The following is a 23,323-nucleotide window of genomic DNA, read 5'->3' on the forward strand; positions in this document are numbered from 1 at the left end:
GACCAGCCTGGCAACATAGAGAAACCCTGCCCCTACCAAAAGAAAGAAAGAAAAATTAGCCTGGCATGGTGGTGCGTGCCTGTGGTCCCAGCTACCTGAGAGACTGAGAAGGGAGGATTGCTTGAGCCCAGAAGTTTGAGGCTGAGGTGAGCTGTGACTGTGTCACTGCACTTTATCCTGGGTGACAAGGCGAGACCCCTGCTCTAAAAAAAATTTTTTAAAGTTAATTTGTAGAAAAGGTGTTAGATGTTCATTGCCATATTTTTTTTTTTTTTTTTTTTTTGAGACGGAGTCTGGCTCTGTCGCCCAGGCTGGAGTGCAGTGGCTGGATCTCAGCTCACTGCAAGCTCCGCCTCCCGGGTTCACGCCATTCTCCTGCCTCAGCCTCCAGAGTAGCTGGGACTACAGGCACCCGCCACCTCGCCCGGCTAGTTTTTTTTGTATTTTTTTTTAGTAGAGACGGGGTTTCACTCTGTTAGCCAGGATGGTCTTGATCTCCTGACCTCATGATCCGCCCATCTCGGCCTCCCAAAGTGCTGGGATTACAGGCTTGAGCCACCGCGCCCGGCCCATTGCCATATTTTATGATGGATTCCTGTTTAAATGCCATTCTCTTAAAAAAAAAAATAACTTGTAGGAGTTTTTAACCGTAAAATTAGCATCACGTGTTTACCATGGAGAATTTACAAAAAACAAACAGAGGAAAATAAAACCTCTGTAATCATACTACTCAGAGATAACTTGCTGTTAGATTTTGGTGTAGATCTAATACTTTTTCTGTATTTATATTAAAAATACTTAAAACATATACATTTCTTTGTTACAAACATGGTATCTTATAGATAGTGCTGTCACATAGCAAAACAGTGTTAAATATTATGAATCAGAAAAGGAAGCCGACTCTCCAACTGAAAGAGGTATTATCCTAGAGACTTTTTCTGGTGATGGCAATTTGTTGATATTCACTTTTTGCTTTAAATTCTCTATTGAAATAGTTTTTCTGTTTTGTTCTACTTTTAAGGATAATATAACTGTATCATGCTGTTTTTCACAGAAATGTAAGAAAAAAGATATTAATTTTTGTAAGTTAATAGAGGTTGAGCATCCCAAATCCAAAAATCTGAAATCCCAAATGCTCCAAATTCTGAAGCTTTTTGAGTGCTGACATTATGTTCAAAGGAAATGTCCATTGGAAGATTTCAGATTTTTGGATTTAGAGAGCTCAACAAATAAGTATAATGCACATATTCCAAAACCTGAAAAAAATCCTAAATTCAGAATACTTCTGATCCCAAACATTTCAGATAAGGGTTATTCAACCTGTACTGTCAGATGGTCCCAAATGAAAAATATTAATCGTTAACCAAATGTCAAGGAATTGATCACATTTTACAGTTTCTGCCTGGGATTATGAATCAAGATGAAAAGGCTCTGCGTGTTTAAAAATATATATTTTTTTATTTTGTTATAAATCTTAAATTTATCTACACTTAAGATTTATTTGATATGTGGGATCCATTCATATATTGGATTCAACAATTCTGTCAAAACTGTGGCAGTGATAGAGGATTCTTTTTTTCCCACTGAACTATCACAAAATTGAAAAAGAGTAATTGGACAACCCCACTGGCTTGGCCAGCTGGAAGCCCGGGAGGGGGCAGGCAGTGCTGTGGATGGGAGCGTCCCAGCACCACGCTGCCCCTCCTACCCACGGATCTCTGAGGCCTGCCTTTGTCCTTTGACCCTGGGCCATTTGTTAGTGTCTCTGAGAGCTGGACTGCTGTACCCTACTTCCCCGGGGGGCCTGACTTCACACAGCCTCTGCTGCAGTGCATGGTTGGAGGTAACGGCCTTGGTAAATCCAGTTTCCTGCCTCCTCAATTATCTGTGCTCATGCATTGTATGTTTTTTAGTGAGGTTTATATTTGAGATGTGTTTTCTCCTTCTTACCCTTTCTGGCCTTTCTATGGATTAATACCTGGTCTCTTCTTGTGTACTTGAAAGTGAATCTGTCATCATATTTTTCCTTAGTGTCAGAACCTCCATGACTCCGAGCACTTAACGTGGCTCATTGTAAATCACATTCAAGATCTGATCAGCCTTTCCCACGAGCCTCCAGTACAGGACTTCATCAGTGCTGTTCATCGGAACTCTGCTGCCAGCGGCCTCTTCATCCAGGCAATTCAGTCTCGTTGTGAAAACCTGTCAACTGTACGTCTTCATCCTGCCAACTCTTGCCAGTTGCAGTTTTCTCTGCCTTAAAAATGGAGTATTGAAATTTTTAACTTTAATTTCTGATTGGCAGAATGGTCATCTTTTGTTCTTTGCCTTCTCGCTGTTAGCCAACCACTCTGAAGAAAACTCTTCAGTGCTTGGAGGGGATCCACCTCAGCCAGTCGGGAGCTGTGCTCACGTTGTATGTGGACAGGCTTCTGTGCACCCCTTTCCGTGTGCTGGCTCGCATGGTCGACATCCTTGCCTGTCGCCGGGTAGAAATGCTTCTGGCTGCAAATTTACAGGTATTGGGAAAAGAAACCCTGATATTGATTTATATTGAAAATTTAGCAGGCCAAGCAAAACAGGTGGCTGCCTTTTTCCTCCATAGGTATGGTCTTGACATGGTCACCGATAGAAACATGGCAATATCTGCAAACTTGCCATTCCTCGTGTGTCTGATCTGTTTCCTGTATTTTTTTCTAGTCTGTCCTTACTAGGATGAACTGTACACATCAGTTTATCCTTTTTAAATGAGCATGAGGTTATTTTGGGTTGTTGAGTGTCACAAAGACACTAATGTGTTTTTGTCTATTAGAGCAGCATGGCCCAGTTGCCAATGGAAGAACTCAACAGAATCCAGGAATACCTTCAGAGCAGCGGGCTCGCTCAGAGGTAATGCTGGAAACACAGGTCGTCCTTGTGTTAGGATAACCAGGATATAAAGGATATAGATTTGTGCGGGAATAAATTCACAGGACAAGAAACTGATGTGTGTTATAGGTGGGTTTACTGCAGAAGTGCCATAATAGAAAGCTTCCTACTTTTAAAACAACCAGATCTCACTTCATATGGAGTAAAGGACAACCAGCAGGATCACGTCTGTGACATGAGTGGAGGGAGTTTGCACTCCTGTTGGCTGTTTGAGAGGTAGTGTTTAGAATGCCTGTATTCACTGTCCTGTGGTGAGTGGGAAAATAGGTTATCCGCTTTATCTTAGCAAAATCAAAGCGTGTCATCTAATTGCTAAACAAGAGTTGGCAAATCTGAAAGACATTACTGAATCCTTGGCATGCAGGACTTATATCTGCATCCCGTTGCCATTTTCTCTCTTCAAAGCATTTAATCACTTAGTTGTGTTTGCAAAGTCTTTGAGAAGCCTTTATCAGAAATCCTTACATCTCCTATGTGAATGTATTTCCATGACTGCAAAATAAGTTAAACTTTTACCTTTTTTCTTCCGTTGGTGAATGAAAGGGAAAGAGAGACAGCAGAGAAGGAGAATATAATTATCATGCTGTGTCCTTTGAGCTGAAATTGCAAAAAAGAAAAAACACACACACAAAAATTATTATGCTTTGATTTCAGTCTTAAGAGTACCTTGATGGTGTTTTTAAATGGGATTGGGCACAATTAGGTGGACAGTTTGGGATGATTTTTCAGTCTGTAGGGCCAAGCTGTTGTGTAATTTGCATTATAAAGTTGTCACTCTCATAGCAGATGGTGGCAGATAAACTATTATTACTTTTTGACCCTAGACTTAGTCTTCAGTCCAGATGAGGGAGATTAAAAGATTATAAATATCTTGTGCCAGATGAGGTGATTTTATTTTGAAATGACCATAAATTCCTATCATTTGTCTTACTGGGATATTTGATAGTGGAGTTTGTGCATTTGAGTCTTAGATGATCTGTTTTACATTTATTAAGAAAGCCTTTATTAGCTTTTATACCATGTATGGACTGTTGCAATGTTTGAGTATAAATGAAATTTCTGGACAGTATTAATGGAGTACAAACTATGATACTTAGAAGTAAACTAGGGCCTGAATTTGTATCGTGATCTGTTTGAGTGTTGATGAGAAAATAGCTGTGAAGAAAAAGTTTTAAACAAGTTTCATTTTCCTTTAAGAAGCCACTAATAGTGCATCCTTAGAGTGTCTATTTCTAGAATCCTAGTGTGCCGAGTTTAGACTAAGACTAAAAAAAAATTGCACTGTAATTTCATTTTTATTTGTATTTTAGACACCAAAGGCTCTATTCCCTGCTGGATAGGTTCCGTCTCTCCACCATGCAAGACTCACTTAGTCCCTCTCCTCCAGTCTCTTCCCACCCGCTGGACGGGGATGGGCACGTGTCACTGGAAACAGTGAGTCCGGACAAAGTAAGTGTCCAGCTTGTCTGCATGTGAGGCACAGGGCACTGAGTGCCTCTGTCACCCGTGGCAGATACAGAGTGTGCAGAGGAGGCGCGGTGGACCCAAGGAGTGCTGGCGCTCGGCTCGGCTCAGTGAAGCTGTGGTTAGAGACCTGGGGGGCCATCAAGGTCCGAGGGAGCAAAGCAGTGCTGATGTGGGACCCTTTCAGTAGGAGTGCAGGGTGAGTCGTTAGTGGGTGAATCAAGGGAAAGTCAGTTGTGGCCTGCAGGCCCCTGACTGCACAGGCCTTCAAGCACGTGTCAATGCATTTAGCTTCCCTCCATCGCCTCATACCTTCTGGCCACCTGTGAGTTGCACCACCACGGCCAGCCATTCTGGTATGTTGTCAGCACCTCCACTGCTCATACCTCACAATTAGGGACCACTTGGGGTCTTGGTAGAGCCTTGGTACTCTGCTTTCCTGGAGAGAGTTCAGATTATGAATATGAATTTAGATTTCAAAAACCAGCAGCCCAAGTATAAGAAAGCGAAGGTTCAGTCCTGCCTTCTTAGGCTCTATTTGCTAAGCATCTGCCCTGCCCTGCTCTGGTTGCTGGGAAGAGATGAGCAAAGCAGACAACCCAGGAGAGGATGGCAAAGGGGCCGCTAACCCTTAGTAGTTTAGCTAGATTTGGAAGGACTATTAGAAGTTTACCAGGTGAAGGGGGAGGCCGTGAGAGTACCCAGGCAGGTAACAGAGGTCCCAAGGGGAAGACCTGTGGTGTGGTGAGCTGTAGCCACAGCATGCCGGCCGGCGGCCCTCTCGATTAGCCTAGTGCATTGTTCCCAAGCACTGGCCTAGGCCTGTAGCTCCAGGGATGTGAAGTCCCCTTGAACGCCACCCATCGTGTTCCCCTTATTCATCTTTTTCTTCCCAGGACTGGTACATTCATCTTGTCAAATCCCAGTGTTGGACCAGGTCAGATTCTGCGCTGCTGGAAGGTGCAGAGCTGGTGAATCGGATTCCTGCTGAGGATATGAGTGCCTTCATGATGAACTCGGTACGGGGGGAGCAGCGGAGGCAAGGAATCCTCAGCTTTTCTTGTGGCTTCCAAGTGGGATTTGTCTCCTCATGTGACTCACTTGTTGACAACCCATGTTGGGGACTCCACTCTGGAAGGGGACAGGATGACGGAGAGACCCCACTCTGAATGGGGCTGGGAAGTGGGGAGGACTCCCTTTCAGGAGGCCGGGACATGGGGGACATGCTGGTCGAGATTGTTTCAGCCACATCAGAATCCAAGGAGGCAAGTCGATTTCATTCAACCTTTCATGCATTTAAAGAAAATGGGCCGGGCGCGGTGGCTCAAGCCTGTAATCCCAGCACTTTGGGAGGCCGAGACGGGCGGATCACGAGGTCAGGAGATCGAGACCATCCTGGCTAACACGGTGAAACCCCGTCTCTACTAAAAATACAAAAAAAAAAAACTACCCGGGCGAGGTGGCGGGCGCCTGTAGTCCCAGCTACTCCGGAGGCCGAGGCAGGAGAATGGCGTAAACCTGGGAGGCGGAGCTTGCAGTGAGCTGAGATCCGGCCACTGCACTCCAGTCTGGGCGACAGAGCGAGACTCCGTCTCAAAAAAAAAAAAAAAAAAAAAGATTCATGCAGTGAAAACTAACTTATTGAGTGATAAATTTACTTAGTGATCTGTTTATTAGGTTTTCCAAATTTGCTAACTGGGCTTTGAACAGCTGTAAAAGTTCTGACTGTAAAAGAAAGCTTCAACTTTTGGCATTCATGATGCTTTTCTGAATATTAAACTAAGATAGATGTTTTACCTGAAGAATTGGCCCCCAATCTTATAAATGGCTAAACAAAAAAGGTTGCTAAAACATAATCCAAATTGTCATAGGAAAAAAAAAAACGAGCCAGGCGAGGTTTTCCAACGAAAATTTTGTCATTCATATGGCTACTTTTACTTATTTCAGCTGCATTTGAACATCTTTTTCAAACTTCAGGGATGGTTGGTGTATCACTGAGGTCTTGGATGACACTTTAGCTTTGATTTTCTGTTTTTATGAGTTAAAATTGTCATACCAAAATTTTTACTTCAGGCAAATCCAAGAGCATAAAAAAGTAAAATATTACTTAAAGTACCAAGAGAGAACAGAAATATATTTTACTAAGCATATGTTGAATGAAATTGTTCAAATATTTGTAACAGGCATAGAGTAGAATTTTCTTAAAAACATTTTTGATGGTATACCAATCTGTGTTTTCTCAGAAACATTTGCCTTATTCTTTTTTCTGTTGTGTTTTTCTTACCTGATTGAAAGCTCATAATCTGTTGTTATTGTTTGTTTAACCTTTAATGCTCTGATTTCAGGAGTTCAACCTAAGCCTGCTAGCTCCATGCTTAAGCCTAGGGATGAGTGAAATTTCTGGTGGCCAGAAGAGTCCACTTTTTGAAGCAGCCCGTGAGGTGACTCTGGCCCGCGTGAGCGACACTGTGCAGCAGCTCCCTGCTGTCCATCACGTCTTCCAGTCTGACCTGCCTGCAGAGCCGGCGGCCTACTGGAGCAAGTTGAATGATCTATTTGGTAATTAAAATTAAAATTTATCTTATTTTTAAAAAGCATTCCAGGGCCCGTATAGTACTTTGCACCAAGTAAATATACAATAAAGGCAGTGGATCTAATACACCGAAAGCGTTTACAGAGGTAGCTAAAGAGCAGCACTGGTGTCCTGAGCTCAGAATTTCTTCCTGTATGTTTGCCACTTTGCCATTCATTGACATGGTCATGGACATAGAGCTCTAAGCCCTTGAGGAAGGCTGGGCCAGACCTCAGGGGAGGTGCAGCCCCAAACTACATGCAGTCATGTGGACGGATGTGTAGATGTGCCATTGAGGAACAATGTCTTGTGCTTTCATCAGATTCTCAAAGAATTGCTTGACTGCCTTTTGAAGGTGTTACATCTGTGCTCACGTTTGCACCCACCCACGAGGGCCTTCTGTTTCAGGGGATGCTGCACTGTATCAGTCCCTGACCACTCTGGCCCGGGCCCTGGCACAGTACCTGGTGGCGGTCTCCAAACTGCCCAGTCACTTGCACCTTCCTCCTGAGAAAGAGAAGGACACCCTGAAATTCGTGGTGGCAACCCTTGAGGTAAGAGGCAGCTCAGGAGCTCAGTGTTGCTGTGGGGAGGGGACACGGGGCTGACTGGAGAGGGTAAAGCAGTTTTATTTGAAAAGCAAGAGCTTTGACCAATCCAGCCACTCTTCCGTCTCAGCCTGGCAGTAAGTCTTGTCACCGTCAAGTTATTGTAGCCATCCTTCACCCTTGCCTCGCCACTCCTCATGGTGGCCTGTGAGGTCAGCCAGGTCCCCTTCTCATCTGCACCTCCAATGTCATGTGGATCGTAATTTTAGTGACTTGAAAAATAATCATCTGGAGGCACTTTGTGTCTTAAGGTGGCCTGGACATGTCAGCCAAGGAATACTTGGTTTGTGTTGGTGCTTGTAATTAGCCCCCAAAACGTGTACACATTCTGGATGCATTAAAGTCAGGCCTGTATCCTTAAAGGTCCATCGCTGTGCTGCCTGCCCTCATCAGGGACACACTTTGCAGACCCACAGAGGCTCCGCCTCCACCTCACACCAAAGAAGGGGAGGAGTCCAAAGGGCATCAGTGCCGTTACTCACAAAATGATGAATACACCCTTATTCTGAACCACATGGAGTTAGATGGTTTGTGATCCCTGTCCTTTAGGTTTCAGCTTAGTGGGGAAGTGGGAAAGCCAGCGTGTGATCACAGCACAGGGTGGTTGCTGCCGATTATATTATGTGCCTGCTGTGTGCAGGACAAAATACTTTACACGCATCTTCTTATTTGACTCTCACAACTCCCTGTGAGATAGGCTCTGTTACTCCCATTTGACAGGTGAGGAAAGCGAGGCCTAGAGAATTTCAGTGACTTGCCCAGGTCCACTGAGCTAGGAAGTAGCCATTCTGGCGTTTAAACTCAAGGCCTGCTATCCCTAGAATCCACGCTCTCAAATTCAACCTCTGAGGCTATGACAGAGGCAAGCCCCAGTGCTGTGGGAGCCCCGGGGAAGAACCTCTGGCCTGGTGGCCACATAGCCCGGGAGAGATTTCTACAGGAGCCCACAGCGCTGAAGGAGAGAGAGGCAGCAGATTAAGGGGGCATTCTGGCAGAGAGGGGACTGGCACCTTGGGGAATAGCTGGGTCAGGACTGAATGTAATGGAGTCAGGTCAGAGCTGTCCTTCTGGAAGCGCAAGGGCATCTGGACCCGCTTCCCCTCAATGCTTTGGACGGTTCCACCACAACTGATTCACACGGCCTCCCCAAATGAACGTACACGAGTGGGCATTCTGTGACTTGGTACTTCCCTTTAGGCCCTGTCCTGGCATTTGATCCATGAGCAGATTCCGCTGAGTCTGGATCTCCAGGCGGGGCTGGACTGCTGCTGCCTGGCCCTGCAGCTGCCTGGCCTCTGGAGCGTGGTCTCCTCCGCAGAGTTTGTGACCCACGCCTGCTCCCTCATCCACTGTGTGCACTTCATCCTGGAGGCTGGTGAGTCCCCATCCATGAACAATGGGTTCCTATCCTAGTTCCTGTCTAGTTCACCATGTTTATATTTTGTGCTGCCTGTTTGCCAGGTACTAAGCTAGGAATTGGGGATGGAGAGGTAGACAAAATATGCATTAGGAAGGGCTGGGCCCCATCTCTTGCTCTCCAATAAATTGGAGTCTACACTGGAATTTACCTTGAATTTGCTTTTTTAGTCATTTTATTTAGATTTTGGAATTTCAGCTTTCCTCAAAATTACTTCTAAATTTTATGTCTCTGTGATCTTTGGTCTTAGCTGACTGTTTTATGCATTTAGTCTTATATGATCGTAAGATTAGTAAGATTACATTCAGAAGATTGTTTTCTGTTCAAATGCTTGTTTCTATACTGCACTGTAATATTAACGTACTGTAAAATAAAAGTGGCTTATTCTTTTCAAGGAACAGTATCCTCAACAAGGGTTATTAGCCACAAGTTTTAAAAAATTGGACATCATGGTTTACATGTTAGAGGGCATTTTGAAGCTTTGTATTTTCAAATTAAACATTGTAGAGTGATGTTTTGATGTTTCATAATTGTTTTCATCTGTGCATTTGTAGCCAGCTTGAAAACAAAGATCCAGGGATTAATACTTAAAAACCAGACTTCTTGGGGGTTATAGAGATGATTTTGGTAGTAATGAATCTTGAGCCGTCTGATAATAACCTGGGGGGGAGAGATGGCCAACAGGAGACAGTCGAGGGACTTAGAAATCTGAATGAAATCTGAAGTACAAATCTTCAGGCGTATACCACTAACCAAGAGACTGTTACCTCAGTCTAATATTGTCTGTTTGTCTAAAATTGGTTCTAAGAAATCTAGGCTCGTCTGTCTATCCCTTTGAACTTTTGTGAGGCTGTACAAATGTAAAATTTTGAATGAAAAGCACTGATGGAAGTCTGTGGAAATTCTTCTGTTTGTTCTGTTGTAATTTTAGTTGCAGTGCAGCCTGGAGAGCAGCTTCTTAGTCCAGAAAGAAGGACAAATACCCCAAAAGCCATCAGAGAGGAGGAGGAGGAAGTAGATCCAAACACACAGAGTAAGTCTCGACCCATTCTTTCTTAACATGTGGTTCCTCCCAGACTTAAAAGTCATTCACAAAGCCGTGCAGCATGGTGAGTGTGCACTCCTGGGAGCGCACCGTATCTCGGCTGTGTCCTGCTGCTTCTCCCTCGCCGTCGGGAGGCTTTAGTCCACTGCTTTGCCACGCTCTTTTGTTTCACCTTATCCCTGTGCATGCGGCTGTCTCAGACCCTACAGACCAGCTGGGGTGCCTCTGGGGGAGCCCTCCCTCCCTCCAGCACGTTCCACACGCAGTTACTCTGGGCTCCTGAGGGCGGGGACGGGTTTGTCTTCTTTGTGTTTTCAGAAATTAATACTTGGCCCCTGGTCAGCAAGCAACAACCTTTTGTTGAATGATAATGAACAAATACATGTTTCCCACATGAGTATTCAGTAACCTCAGTGTCAGGTTCAGCCATCTGTTTTGGTGGATATTTAAAAGAAAATGCCGCTTTTCCTACAGAAAAAATAAAATAAAATAAATAAATAAGTAAATAAATAAATAAATAAATCTAAATCCCAGTGATTTAAGCCAGTTATAGACTTAGACATACACTACGGCTTTTCATGTCCTGTCCTCCCAATTCTAGAGTAGGTATTTTACTAGGAAAATGGTGGCGGTGCCTGTTGAGAGGAAAATGTTTTGGCCAAGTGTCTTTTGTTCTTGCCAGGGCCCCTAGGCTGCTGGGGCTACGTCAGTTTCTTTAGCCCAGTGTGTGGCAAGGACTGCTCCCTGTAGCCTGTCCCACAGAGACGGGGGTGCCTCACCTGGGGCCTGTCCACGCACTTTACACAGCACCCTTACTGGGAGCATCAGGCATCTTTTCCGCGTTCCATGGCTCAGGAAACACACCTTTTTAACCATGAGTGCGCCAGTGCTTTTGGGCTTTTTCTCCCAGCTTTTGTGCAATCCTAGTTATGGACGGAGTTTTCCTGCCTTTAGTCTTCTGCATAGGACTTTTTTCTTCTGGTTCCCGGTTTGAGGTTTTGTAATTAAAGAATGACCCAGAAGCAGTGGCATTTTCATACACAGCCAAGGTCTTCTCTGAATTTTTATCTCGAACCTCTGTGGGTCCTTCAGGCTTCAGTTTGTGATTTCATTATTTCTTGTTGCTGCCTAAGGAATATGAAAACACTCACCTCCCTACTCTGCGTCTTCCAGCTGAGTGGCACCTCAGGCTGTTGGTCCTGTGCTTCTGGGGCGAGGATAAGAATAGTGCCAACCGCGTGGATTGAGATGGATCAGTTAGTCCATCCATGTCAAGCACTTGGAACGGATGACAGTCTTGTTGCGAATACTCAACAGATGTACCATGACTTTTAGTTAGATTTCCATTGCTTTGAAACAGTTGAGACATCTCGGGGCTTTGAGCCAGAGCAGCGGGCCCTGACGCGGGTTCTGTTTGGGTGAAGATAATTGTGCTTATCCCCGTGGCCCTCTGTAGGCCGGAGTGGGAAGCTTGCTTGATTTTAATCACCTCGATAGGATCTTACTTCTTAAAGGTCATCCAATAAATAATGAGCCAACTCATTAGCCTGGGGCTTAATTGCTTAAGTCCAACGAGAAGTCATTCTCTATCCTAGGAAGTTGCCCAAACTGTAGAATCTCGTCCTGTGGGTAGTAGCCACTTACTACACCTTCACTGGCTCAACAAATCATATTTTAATAGATACGATATTCTAGACTCAAGACACCATGCTGTGGATCTTCCCAGGGGTGTGACGTGTTCCTCGGCGTCTGCCTTGGGAGTTTCCATTTCCATCAGAACCGTGCCCCAAGCCCCTCAAACACTCTGATCTAGGAACGCCAGTGAAGCAAGGATGACAGCGTGGCCCTTTGATACCAGCTGAGGGACAGACACAGGTCCTGGGAGACCAGAGAAAGACAAGGGGCAGAGGAAGGGTCCTAGAGGGTGGGCCAGAGGGCTGGGAACCAAGGCCAGAGCTCAGGTTCAGGACCATTCCAGCAATCCCAGCAGAAAATGGGGAGGATTTGTATGGTATAGGCGGATATGAAGGAGGTAGAATCTGCAGGCTTTCAGTGGCCAGCTCAGTCTAGGTGATTCCACAATTACAGCTTGAGCAGCTGGTTGTCGGTCATGCTTCTTACACTGGGCATGTAGAATGTGTTTTTTAAAAAGTCCTCTCTTAACCATTGCTCGTTTAGATCCGAAGTATATCACCGCAGCCTGTGAGATGGTGGCAGAAATGGTGGAGTCTCTGCAGTCAGTGTTGGCTTTGGGTCATAAAAGGAATAGTGGCGTGCCGGCGTTTCTCACGTCAGTGCTCAGGAACATCGTCGTCAGCCTGGCCCGCCTGCCCCTTGTCAACAGCTACACACGTGTGCCCCCACTGGTGAGTCTGGTCGTTCCGTGCAGAAGATCAAGTACGGTGAAACGCATGGGTAAGCCCTGGGCTGGGCCACCTGAGAGGGCAGGACAGAGTCCCCGCGGCCCAGAGGCTGCCAGCTGTGTTTCTGGTGCCTGCTGTGGTTCTGGTGCCAGCTGTGGTTCTGGTGCCAGGCTGCTTTCCTCAGGCACCATGTGTGGAGGTCGCTAGTAGAAATACTGGGTTTTCTAAAATGAACTGAGGCCCCACATCCTTAAGAGATTAGTGTTAGACTTGATTCTAGAGCAACTAGACCACTTTGCTTACTGGCAGACCAGAAACCACACTCCTTCGAGTGAGTGAGATTTTCCTTTGGAAATAATTCATGTTTTTCTACACAATTTTGCTGTTGTCTTCAGAATCGGTTTAAAGTAGGGGTTATTGCCGGGCGCAGTAACTTACGCCTGTAATCCCAGCACTTTGGGTAGCCAAGGCGGGCAGATCACTTGAGGTCAGGAGTTCGAGACCAGCCTGGCCAACATGATGAAACCCCGTCTCTACTAAAAATTAGCCAGGTGTGGTGGTGTGTGCCTGTAATCCTAGCTACTCAGGAGACTGAGACAGGAGAATGGCTTGAACCCAGGAGGCGGAGGTTGCAGTGAGCCGAGATCACGCCACTGCACTCCAGCCTGGGCAACAGAGTAAGACTCTGTCTCAAAAAAAAAAAAAAAAAAAAAAAAAAGTAGGTGTTATTGATCGGGATGCTTGTTTCAGATAACATGAAGAGCTTAGCTTGAGGAGAGTGAGGGTTGATGGAAGGGGACTGGCTTCTGCTCAGTGAAATGGCATCATCCCCCACCAGCCTGCCGAAGTAAGATGATGGGACCTGTTCCTTAGGGACTGCAGCATCCTCAGGCAAGAAAGAAAGGCCAACCCGGCAGGGTGTGAGCAGCAGGTATAGGTCAGTGACAATGGAGCTGGGTCCCAGGGAAGAGGCTTGTGGCTGCCTGAGAACGGTGTGTGCCTGCCTGTGTGTGCATGCACGTGTGTGTGTACGCTGGAGAGTCTGGGGAGGCTTGCTCCAAGGACACAGTATTGTTTGACTCTGAGAGCTGAGGAGGGTTCTGCCGCAGGGGATGAAGGTATTCAGATGGAGAGCTCATTCCGAAGAAGAGGCCAGGGCCTGGCGGTGCTGGCAGCAGTTGCAGAACAGGGAGTTGTAAGCTTTCCTGGGAAGAGCAGCAGGAGTGCTGGAGAAGCTGGCCACCCTTGCTGCATGGGGGTTGCTCTCGGCCCCACTCTTGGTGCACAGCGAGTCACTGTGGGTTCATTAGCGTCTGGTTCTGAAACAGTAACTGCTCCTTTGGAGGGGCTCGGGGAGACCATGTAGGAGGGCACAGTCTAGAGGTCATGCTGTCTGGAACACACTTGAGGATATGCCAGTACGGACTGCGTGCTGTAGATAAAATTCCTCTAGCAAGCTCTTAACCGGCATTGAGGAGTTCCCTGAGTGCGGTCATCTGGAAGGCAGCTGTGAAAGGCACTGCAGTCTCCCCCTGGGCAGGTACCAGAGAGGAGCATAGCGGAGCATAACTCATTTAAAGAGAGGGCTTTCCTGTGGTGAGGTGAGAGATTAGCTGGTCATTATCATAGAACCCTCTGCCTGTGTGCAGATGGGCTATGGGAATCCTGGGGTTCCGTTGGGTCCTCTGTCACCTCACTGAAGGCATGTCAGCTGAGCTGGCCAGACCTTCAGCTGATCCTGCCACTTGAACAGCATCAAGCCTGCCTCTGGATTCTTCTGTGCACGGTGCTTGTCTAATCACCTCATGCACAGAGAACTGTACTTCAGAGTTTACAGAAATAAGCTGTATGGTTCATTTTCGTGCCTGCTTGCCAACAAACATATTTGAGCTGAACTTCACTGAACGCCTGCCTTTATTCTAACACACCATCTGCTGTTTGTGGGCGAGGGGTGCTGTCTAACTCCTGCCTGCCTCTCCCAGCACTCCCTGAGTGGGGTGTGCCAGCAGCCTCAGGGTGAGGACAGGAAGTGGGAGGGCAGAGCAGATTTGGAAGGGCCACTTGATGGGGAAGGAAGTCCCAGGAAGCAGTTGGAGCTGTTTTCTGGGGGAGAAGGTGCCAGCTCGGGGACAGTGTTGTAGTGAGGAGGGAGCCCGGTGGAGAGAAGTGGGGCTTCCTGCTTCCTCACAGTGTGTCTGTCCTAACTCAGCTCGGGTGATGTCACTTCCTTTTCATCTTCTCAGGTGTGGAAGCTTGGATGGTCACCCAAACCGGGAGGGGATTTTGGCACAGCATTCCCTGAGATCCCCGTGGAGTTCCTCCAGGAAAAGGAAGTCTTTAAGGAGTTCATCTACCGCATCAACACACTAGGTACTCTTGGGGCCTCTCCTTCAGGTCACCATCACCGGGCATCTACTGGGAGGAAATCCAGAGCCCCAGTACTGGGATCTTCTCATTTGACTCCAGAAAAGATTTAAGCATGATAATAATACAAACCTGTGTGAATACATTTTGCAGTGTCGGCAAAACTCCTTTTATACTGAGAAAATAGATCCCAGTTCCTGTGTTTTGTGGCTTGAATCCCAGCTTTTTATATTCTGGGCTTGTTTGAAGTCAGGAAAAGTTCATGTGTAATGGACAACGTGAGGCCAAATTCTGCCTTAGATTTTGCATTTAGGCTCAACTGTGGCAGCGCTTGTCTCGGAGTGTGTTCTCGTGTTCACCACTGATCCTGTTGTATCTCACTGGTGCGTTTTCTCATATGGGAACAAGCTGACGGGAGCAGATGGAGTCAAGTCTCTTAGCACTCGCCTTCCTCAGAGCCTAGAGGCAGCATGGGGAGAAGGCAGGCTTGGGGCTCAGACGGTCCTGGTCTGCTTCCGGCCCTCCTTAGCTGAGCAGCGCAGAACAAGTCCTTCTAACCTCTAGAGACCCTCAGTTTTGTCATGTGTAAAATGGGGGGTCATGTCTATTTCATAGAATTGTTGCAGATTTAGAAATTACATTTCTTTCTTTTTTTTTTTTTTTTGAGACGGAGTTTCGGCTCTGTCGCCCAGGCTGGGGTGCAGTGGCGCGATCTTGGCTCACTCCAAACTCCGCCTCCTGGGTTCACGCCATTCTCCTGCCTCAGCCTCCTGAGTAGCTGGGACTACAGGCGCCCGCCACCACGCCTGGCTAATTTTTTTGTATTTTTAGTAGAGACGGGGTTTTACTGTATTAACCAGGATGGTCTCGATCTCCTGACCTCATGATCCGCCCGTCTCGGCCTCCCAAAGTGCTGAGATTGTAGGCGTGAGCCACCACTCCTGGCCTAGAAATTACATTTCTAAGCAAGTGTTACCCCTTATTTCTAAATAAGTGTCTAAATGAGTAAGTCACCACTTTCGCCCCTATTTGATGGCAAGAGGTGTGATTGTGGTGGGACTGTAATCAGTCAGTCCTCAGTGACTGTGCCCTGCTGTGGTGTTTCCTGGAAGGTTCCTGTCTTGTCCTAGAAAGTCTGGCAGGGGCACCCTGACTCCACTGTCCAGTCCTCTCCCCAGGCCCTTCGGGCTTCTGCAAATTTGAGGCTTGTTTTCATCCCAGAAGGTTCTGGCAGCAGACACCTCGCGTCTACTTTCCCCTTTAGTTAATTAGACAATTCAATGTCCAAAGGGAACCCTGAGCAGGAACCTCAAGCCAGCTGTCTCACGGAGCTCCTGCTCTTCCTCACTGTGAAGATTGGTCTCCCCCTTGCCTAACACGAGCTCCTTTGCTTACTTGGGTGCCCTCGCTCTTGAACTCCCCGGCAGACGTGCGTGACCCAAGACTGTGCTGCAGTCCTTGCTTTTGTTCATGCTCATCTTCTTCTTGGTTCATTGTTTTCCCTGTAATGTAAATTGTTTTATTTGTCTGTATCTGTGTCTGAATCAGTCCTGCACACTCTCCTTCTCTCTGTCTCTTGTTCTTTCTTTACCCAGTTTATCACAGGGACCCCGATGTCTATTTCTCTAGTTCTCCTGTCCTAAGCACCCCATCCTGTCTTTCTGGCCTTATCACAAGTGGCGTGTCTGCCTCAGACATCATGATGGGGACATGAAGCACAGATGTCAGAAACAGCTGTTCGTTAGGTACACTCGAATGCAGCCCATCAGTAGGAATGGAGGGTCTATCAGATGTGCTTTCACTGAATCCCTGTTCCTACCTCGATACACTCTTTTTTATCTATTCTTCTAGACAGGTCAGAGGAACCATTGCTCTGACTTTTAAATTTTTAGCAGCTTTATTGAGGTAGAATTCACGGACTACAGATTTCACCCACTCTAATCGGACAGTTTGGTGGCCTTTAGTTTTATCCACAGAGTTGTGCAGCTAGCTGCACAGTTTCAGGGCTGGACTCCAGGGAAGATTTTAGCCCATCTCGTGAGTGGAGCAGAAGTGGCCCTGGCCTTGCGCGAGGTCACCTGCATGGGCGTCCCTGCCCTGTCCCTGTGTCTGCACCACTGGGGGTTGAGCAGGCTGCCAGGGCCGACCTGAGCCTGTGCCACCTGCCTCTCACGTGCCTCGGACAGTGCAGCCGGTGTCTGTACTTCGGTTTCCTTGGTGATGAAATGGAGGGGATAGTGTTCCTGCGTCATAGACCTCTGTGGGAGGTTTAAGGGACTTACTGCCCTTGGCGTGGGGCCTGCTCCAGGGGCCGTGCTGTGTCGGTGTAGCTGTCGGCTTTCCATTACAGGCTTGAGAAGGCTTGACACTGTCTCGTGTGACATTTATATTTCTAGGCTGGACCAGTCGTACTCAGTTTGAAGAAACTTGGGCCACCCTCCTTGGTGTCCTGGTGACGCAGCCCCTCGTGATGGAGCAAGAGGAGAGCCCACCAGAAGTAAGGCCACACCCCATGCTGGTTGGCACATGGACAGTTATGGCCACTTGCAGGCCTTTGGTGGTGAACAAAAGAAGGCAGCAGACTGTTTTCTTTTTTTTTCTCCTACCTTATTTTTGAAAGAGTAGCCAGATGGTGTCTTGACTGATATTCCAGAGCAGGGACAAAGCCCACTGAGGTTTGGGGGCTGCGATTACCAATGGCTGGAATGCATTTGATTACGGTGCATTCCATGTTAAGGATCAGTAAGATTTCCCTTTCTGGAAAGTATCTTTTAGTTTTATTTATCGGTATTCAGAGGAGTGTAGGTTGAATTAAAATGAAAAGGCACTTTATAAAGGCCGTGAGTAGTACATGGTTTCATCTTTCTAATGTCTTGCAGAGATTTGATTAGGCTTCTCGAAGTGTTCACGTACATTACGTTAATGTGATACTAAGAGTAACTGTGCTCTGGCACAGCGAAGCCAGCAGAATGGGAAGTGGTGGAATGCAGGCCCTTGATTCTGATAGAAGGTGTGGTATGAACTGGAAGAAATGACAGTTTGGAGGGTAGACATATGTCACAAGTCATCAAGATTGTCTTTAAATTCATCCATAGAAGCTAACAGGTTGTCATAAGCAAAGCCTCTGAAATGTATGAGGGAATTCAAGGGTAATTTATCAAAAAGTAATTCATGTTTGGAGTTTTGTGCCCAAAGGAGTCCTTGATTTGAAAAATGGGCGTTTGCCCATCAGATTGTTTCAGGGTCCGTATGTGCAGAGGCCGTGCCTCGTGCCCCGTGAGCTCAGCCTGACAGAAGTCCCTTGGTAGCACTTAGGGCTCCTCTTCCTCCCTTTGAGGCAGGGTGGACTCTGGGTTCTGCATTCAGAGCTGGTTGTGGGTGTCTTGCTGTTCTTGTTGACCTGTGGGCTATTCTTTCAGGAAGACACAGAGAGGACACAGATCAACGTCCTGGCCGTGCAGGCCATCACCTCACTGGTGCTCAGTGCAATGACCGTGCCTGTGGCCGGCAACCCAGCTGTGAGCTGCTTGGAGCAGCAGCCCCGGAACAAGCCTCTGAAAGCTCTGGACACCAGGTTTGCTTGAATTCCCACGTGTCTCCAGGACATAATGGGTGCTGGGGACAGTGGGGTCCCCCACTGAAGCATCCAGCAGCTTCGCCCAGGCTGTTTTCCTTTGTTGCTAGAATTGAAAACACTGTCCATGTGGCCTGTGCGGGAGGTGCAGACCAAAGGTGGCCTCTTGGCCATTGAGGAGCTGGAAACGCGATGGGAACTGACGTGGGGTTATTGAGCATTTAGGGGTAAACATTAGCAGAGCAAGAATGAGCGGGCAAGTAGTAGAACACCCACCTAAGGGCTCATGGACAGGTGCTCACTTAGGAAGTGAGTTTCATTTGGTATTACACCAGGTTCCTTTAGGCAAAGCGGAGGGAAAGTTCTGGTGTTTTTCACTTGTAAGATTTTGAAGGAAACAAAACACTCTTTACCTTTTTTCTGAAATGTAGGTTTGGGAGGAAGCTGAGCATTATCAGAGGGATTGTAGAGCAAGAGATTCAAGCAATGGTTTCAAAGAGAGAGAACATTGCCACCCATCATTTATACCAGGCGTGGGATCCTGTCCCTTCTCTGTCCCCGGCTACTACAGGTACCTGAGGGAAAGGGTGGGGGGTGGCTGTACTTGGGCTGGGATGAGAAAAGACTGGCGTGCTCACCACACCAGTTATGCAGGAAGACCTGAGTGTGGTTTAGTTGGAGGCTGTGGTGCTAAATATGCTGCCCCATTCATAAGCAGGAGTCTTATTCAGGCCCAGAGAGGAAATAAAATCTGGAAATGAATGAGAAGCATTATCTCCTGCCAGTCAATTCTCATGGGCTCTAACAACAGCAGGATTTAAAAGTTGAATGAGTTGCTTATGTTAAGAACTCAACCGAGTTCATCTACACAAGCTGAATCTCCAGCTTTTCCTAAGAAACCAGGTGTGGCAGTGGCTGCAGGGCGGGGCACAGCTGGGCCTGAGCACCCCGCTCCCTGCACCTCTCCCCTCCCTGGGCCCTGTCTGTCGGTGCCCACTCTCCCACCAAGCCTTCCAGTTGTGTGCCTGCCCTATCACAGGCATCAGAGTTTGTCACCTGGTTTACAAGAAGGGAGTTGTGTGGGGATCTAGGGATGCACGTTTTTCACCGAACAGTATTTTAGCATAGAGGTTTGTGATTCCCTGGTTATTTAGGAGTTTAAGCACCTTGAAGGCTTTAATTGCAGAAAGTTCTATGTGGACATGCAATGTGTTATATGCAGTGTCTATGACCCTCAAATCTTTATTAGGGCATTGAAATAAACTGAGCACTTGGAGGGCCATGGATCCAGCCTTCAAGGAGCTCATAGGTCAGGAGGACCCAGGAGCAATGACCTGTCGTAGACGGCAGAAAAGAGGGGCACAGAGGTGGGTTGGGGGCATACACAGGCAGCTCCTGGAGCTCCAAGGAGAGCAAGTGCTTCCAGGGAAGGGGATGTGGAGGCTCCTTGGGAGGAGGCGAGTTGATGCTGGGGTCTGGCAGAGGGTTAGCTGGGGACATTCGGCTGGAGGCTGTTGTCTGGGAATTGGGGGGATGCCCAGCAGAAAGACATGAGGAGGTTGTTTGGCCTGGGGCGTGGGGGGTGTGAGAGGTCAAGTGGGGGCATTATCCTGCTCCCGCTCCTGCTGGCTGTATCTGCTCAGCCTGGGCACCGAGATGGGGTTCTGGAAAGCACTGTTCACAGATGCTTATCTGGGTCCTCCAGAGAGCTTGCCTGCCTGGACTGTCAGCTCACCTGCAACTGCTGACTCCTAAGCTTTTGCAGCTCAACCCACAACCAGTTCCCACTCACAGAGATGGGAGCTGAGGGTGACAGGTGAATGCTGCAGTCTTATATGTCATAGAGAAAAAGCGACAAAGTCCCGCTTGCCCACTGGCCCCGCCAGCTTAACGGGTTATAAAGTGCTTCCCTGGAAGCACTTGCTCTCCTTGGAGCTCCAGGAGCTGCCTGTGTATGCCCCCAACCCACCTCTGTGCCCCTCTTTTCTGCCGTCTATGACAGGTCATTGCTCCTGGGTCCTCCTGACCTATGAGCTCGTTAACCCGTTTATATGACAAACCCCCGAGACCCACAGGTCTCTGCACAACCTGGACCCTCCTGCCAGTGGCGAGGGCAGGTGGCTCAGGCCTGTGTGCCTGTCTGGGCAGGAGCTGGGCTGGCACGAGGTGGGCCTGCGGCCCTGTGCAACGTGCAGATCAGGACTCAGATTGCTGGTGTTCGCAGGTGCCCTCATCAGCCACGAGAAGCTGCTGCTGCAGATCAACCCCGAGCGGGAGCTGGGGAGCGTGAGCTACAAACTTGGCCAGGTCAGTCTCGCACCCCACCAGGCCTCTCCCCGTTTCTGTCCTCAGACTTCGGTGCTTAACACACCCAGGAGAAAAGCTCAGTGTACTTTTTAAATGAAAGGAAGTTTTACTTTTTTTAAAAAAAATCTTTAATGTTCATTGTTTTTGTCCTTTTTATTCCTAGGTCCCACAAGCAGAGGAAATATTACTTTTGTTTTTATTTATGTTCTTTATTCTAGAAAGTAGTTAAGAGACCTCACATGTAGTGATAGAGATGTATGTAAGAGACAGTGAGAGGGCCTGAGTTGGACTTAAGCAAGGACCGTGAGATACCAAAAGGGGTGAGGACAGAGTGGAGTTAGCTGAGATGCTCAGGAGGAAGTAGATGCCATGAAGGGCTCTGTTGTGGGGGGCTGCAGGCTTGGCCCTGAGTGTCCCTGTGGCCAGTTGTTGGGGGCGCCCAGTGTGCGGGCAGACAGCTCGGCCACTTCCTGGCAGGTCACGTTGGTCTGTGCTTCTGTTTCCTCCTCAGGTAAGTGAAGGGATTTAAGAGTCCGGGTGTGGTGGCTCACACCGGTAATCTATAACATTTTAGGAGGCTGAGGCCAGAGGCTCACCTGAGCTCAGGCGGTTGAGGCTGCAGTGAGCCACGATTGCACCACTGCACTCCAGCCTGGGCAACAGACCAATACTCTGTCACTTAGAAAAAGTGTAAACAGAAACTTAAGGCCATTTACATATGATGGCACATGGCAGGAGCCCCACGGGTATATGCTCAGGGGAGGGCCCGCTTTGCTGGCTGACGTGCACCTGTCCCTCCACCCTGTGCTGTGTCTTTTGCTCACTGGGTTCCTGGTTTGGTGAAACCAGTTGTGCAGGACAGTTCTCTCGGTAGCTTTTGTTTCAGTGGAAATGGGTCAGAATGTGGTGTGTAGAAGCACTTATGAGCTCTGAGAGTTTCCTCTTCTGAGTTCCTGGCCTGCAGCCTTCACAGCAGAAACCCCATGATGTCACATGCCTGTTTCTGTTCCCTGCTCTGTGCCCTGTACTGTCCTGTTCTGTGCCTGCTGGTTTCAGTGACAGGAGGCAGGGAGCTGCTGGACCAGCCTGTATTTTTCTAGACATAGTTGGGAAAAGAAGTCACACTCTTCAGTCCTCTCACCTGTGACAGATGTTTCCACCTCAAGCTAAGTGGACGTGGCCAATAGGACGCACTGTGCTTTTCCTGGAAGTGTTTCTGAAGGGCAGGCTGAGAGAGAGAGTCCTGGAGCTCACTGGGTGCCTGTGGCCTTGTCCTGGGCCCGGGGACACTGGTCTGTGCCCGAGATACTCCCTATTCCCCCCGCCCCACTGCATTTGCCCACATCCTTCAATGTTTGCCCTGTGTCCAACGTCTGCAAACCGACTGTCATGGGATTGTACTGGGGCTGAAGTAGAGTGCCACCCCTGCCCTGTCTGGGGCTGAAGTAGAGTGCCACCCCTGCCCTGTCTGGGGCTGAAGTAGAGTGCCACCCCTGCCCTGTCTGGGACATTCAGCCCCAGATGCCACTGGACTGAGCCACTGCTTGCTTTTAGGAAAGAGGGGTGGGGGTGATGGGTCTGGGCGTGGGGAGCACAGGGGCTGCTCCTTGGCCTGAGAGTTGTTCATACAGACTCCCTGCCCACTCCCTGCGGGGGTGCTGGGTCCCAGGGGGGAAATGGCCCTTGGTGCCAAGAACGTGAGTTGGGCCTAGTGCCAGTGATGATGGAGAACAGCTTTTTATGGGCACACAGCCCACAGCACTGTGCCAAGTGCTCGAGGCTTCCAGAGAACCAGGCAGAAAGGAGGACAGTCGAGGTGTGCTGACGGCTGTGTGATCTGGAGCGCGGCTCACAGAGGCCGGGGAAGCTCTGGCCTGGGGTTTACCACAATGACTGCCAGTGAGGGAGATTGGAAAAGAAATCTCACGTATTGGTTCCGTGTTTTGGGGACTGCATTCAGATGTCACTTAGGAGTGAAAGCGTCCCTTCGTAGAGCCTCTTTCTGTGTCCCCCTCCTCAGCTGCTCCTGGGGTTGACTGACTCCTGATTCAGGCCTTTAGCGTGTGCTGGAGCTTCCCAGCAGCAGTCCAGCCCCCAACCCACCCTCTCTGTGGACTCCCTTGCCTGTAGCCTGGGGTGTCTGAACGACCCTTGCAAAGGGGCAGACTGTTTGACGGTAGGCATGTACTGAGTCCCAGGGGCCACACCTGCCCACCAGGAGCCTGGCACTGTGGCTGCAGCGCTGAGCAGCACCCTGTTTCTGTGGCAGGTGTCCATACACTCCGTGTGGCTGGGGAACAGCATCACACCCCTGAGGGAGGAGGAATGGGACGAGGAGGAGGAGGAGGAGGCCGACGCCCCCGCACCTTCATCACCACCCACATCTCCAGTCAACTCCAGGTTTTCCAATGGCCTTTTTCTTTTCTACAGAAATTTGAAATTTCTTATCAGTCATTTGATTTGTTTGAGGTGCTTCTTGAAATGAGCCTCTCATCTTCTGTACCCAGAAAATACCCATCTTGCATATTCTACAGGAAACACCGGGCTGGAGTTGACATCCATTCCTGTTCGCAGTTTTTACTTGAGTTGTACAGCCGCTGGATCCTGCCATCCACCTCAGCCAGGAGAACCCCAGCCATCCTGATCAGTGAGGTGGTTCGATCCGTAAGTGAGCCTTCCCA

At 48.3% G+C, this 23,323-nt stretch overlaps 1 protein-coding gene across 1 annotated transcript in view; it reads left to right on the forward strand.

Moving 5' to 3' along the window:
• The window catches only part of HTT (huntingtin), a 188,082-nt gene that overhangs the window by 149,504 nt on the left and 15,255 nt on the right, over positions 1-23,323 (forward strand). Inside the window, exons 41-57 of the mRNA XM_011935439.1 lie at positions 2,032-2,211; positions 2,343-2,519; positions 2,813-2,889; positions 4,239-4,377; positions 5,289-5,411; positions 6,738-6,951; positions 7,373-7,518; positions 8,770-8,947; positions 9,921-10,022; positions 12,213-12,400; positions 14,641-14,767; positions 17,158-17,258; positions 18,181-18,335; positions 18,767-18,906; positions 20,560-20,642; positions 22,912-23,042; positions 23,177-23,306. Of these exons, the coding sequence (XP_011790829.1) occupies positions 2,032-2,211; positions 2,343-2,519; positions 2,813-2,889; positions 4,239-4,377; positions 5,289-5,411; positions 6,738-6,951; positions 7,373-7,518; positions 8,770-8,947; positions 9,921-10,022; positions 12,213-12,400; positions 14,641-14,767; positions 17,158-17,258; positions 18,181-18,335; positions 18,767-18,906; positions 20,560-20,642; positions 22,912-23,042; positions 23,177-23,306 (2,391 nt within the window). The remainder of the gene's footprint in view (positions 1-2,031; positions 2,212-2,342; positions 2,520-2,812; positions 2,890-4,238; positions 4,378-5,288; positions 5,412-6,737; positions 6,952-7,372; positions 7,519-8,769; positions 8,948-9,920; positions 10,023-12,212; positions 12,401-14,640; positions 14,768-17,157; positions 17,259-18,180; positions 18,336-18,766; positions 18,907-20,559; positions 20,643-22,911; positions 23,043-23,176; positions 23,307-23,323) is intronic.

The sequence above is a fragment of the Colobus angolensis genome, unplaced genomic scaffold, assembly GCF_000951035.1.
Source record: "Colobus angolensis palliatus isolate OR3802 unplaced genomic scaffold, Cang.pa_1.0 Scaffold143, whole genome shotgun sequence".
Lineage (NCBI taxonomy): Eukaryota > Metazoa > Chordata > Mammalia > Primates > Cercopithecidae > Colobus > Colobus angolensis.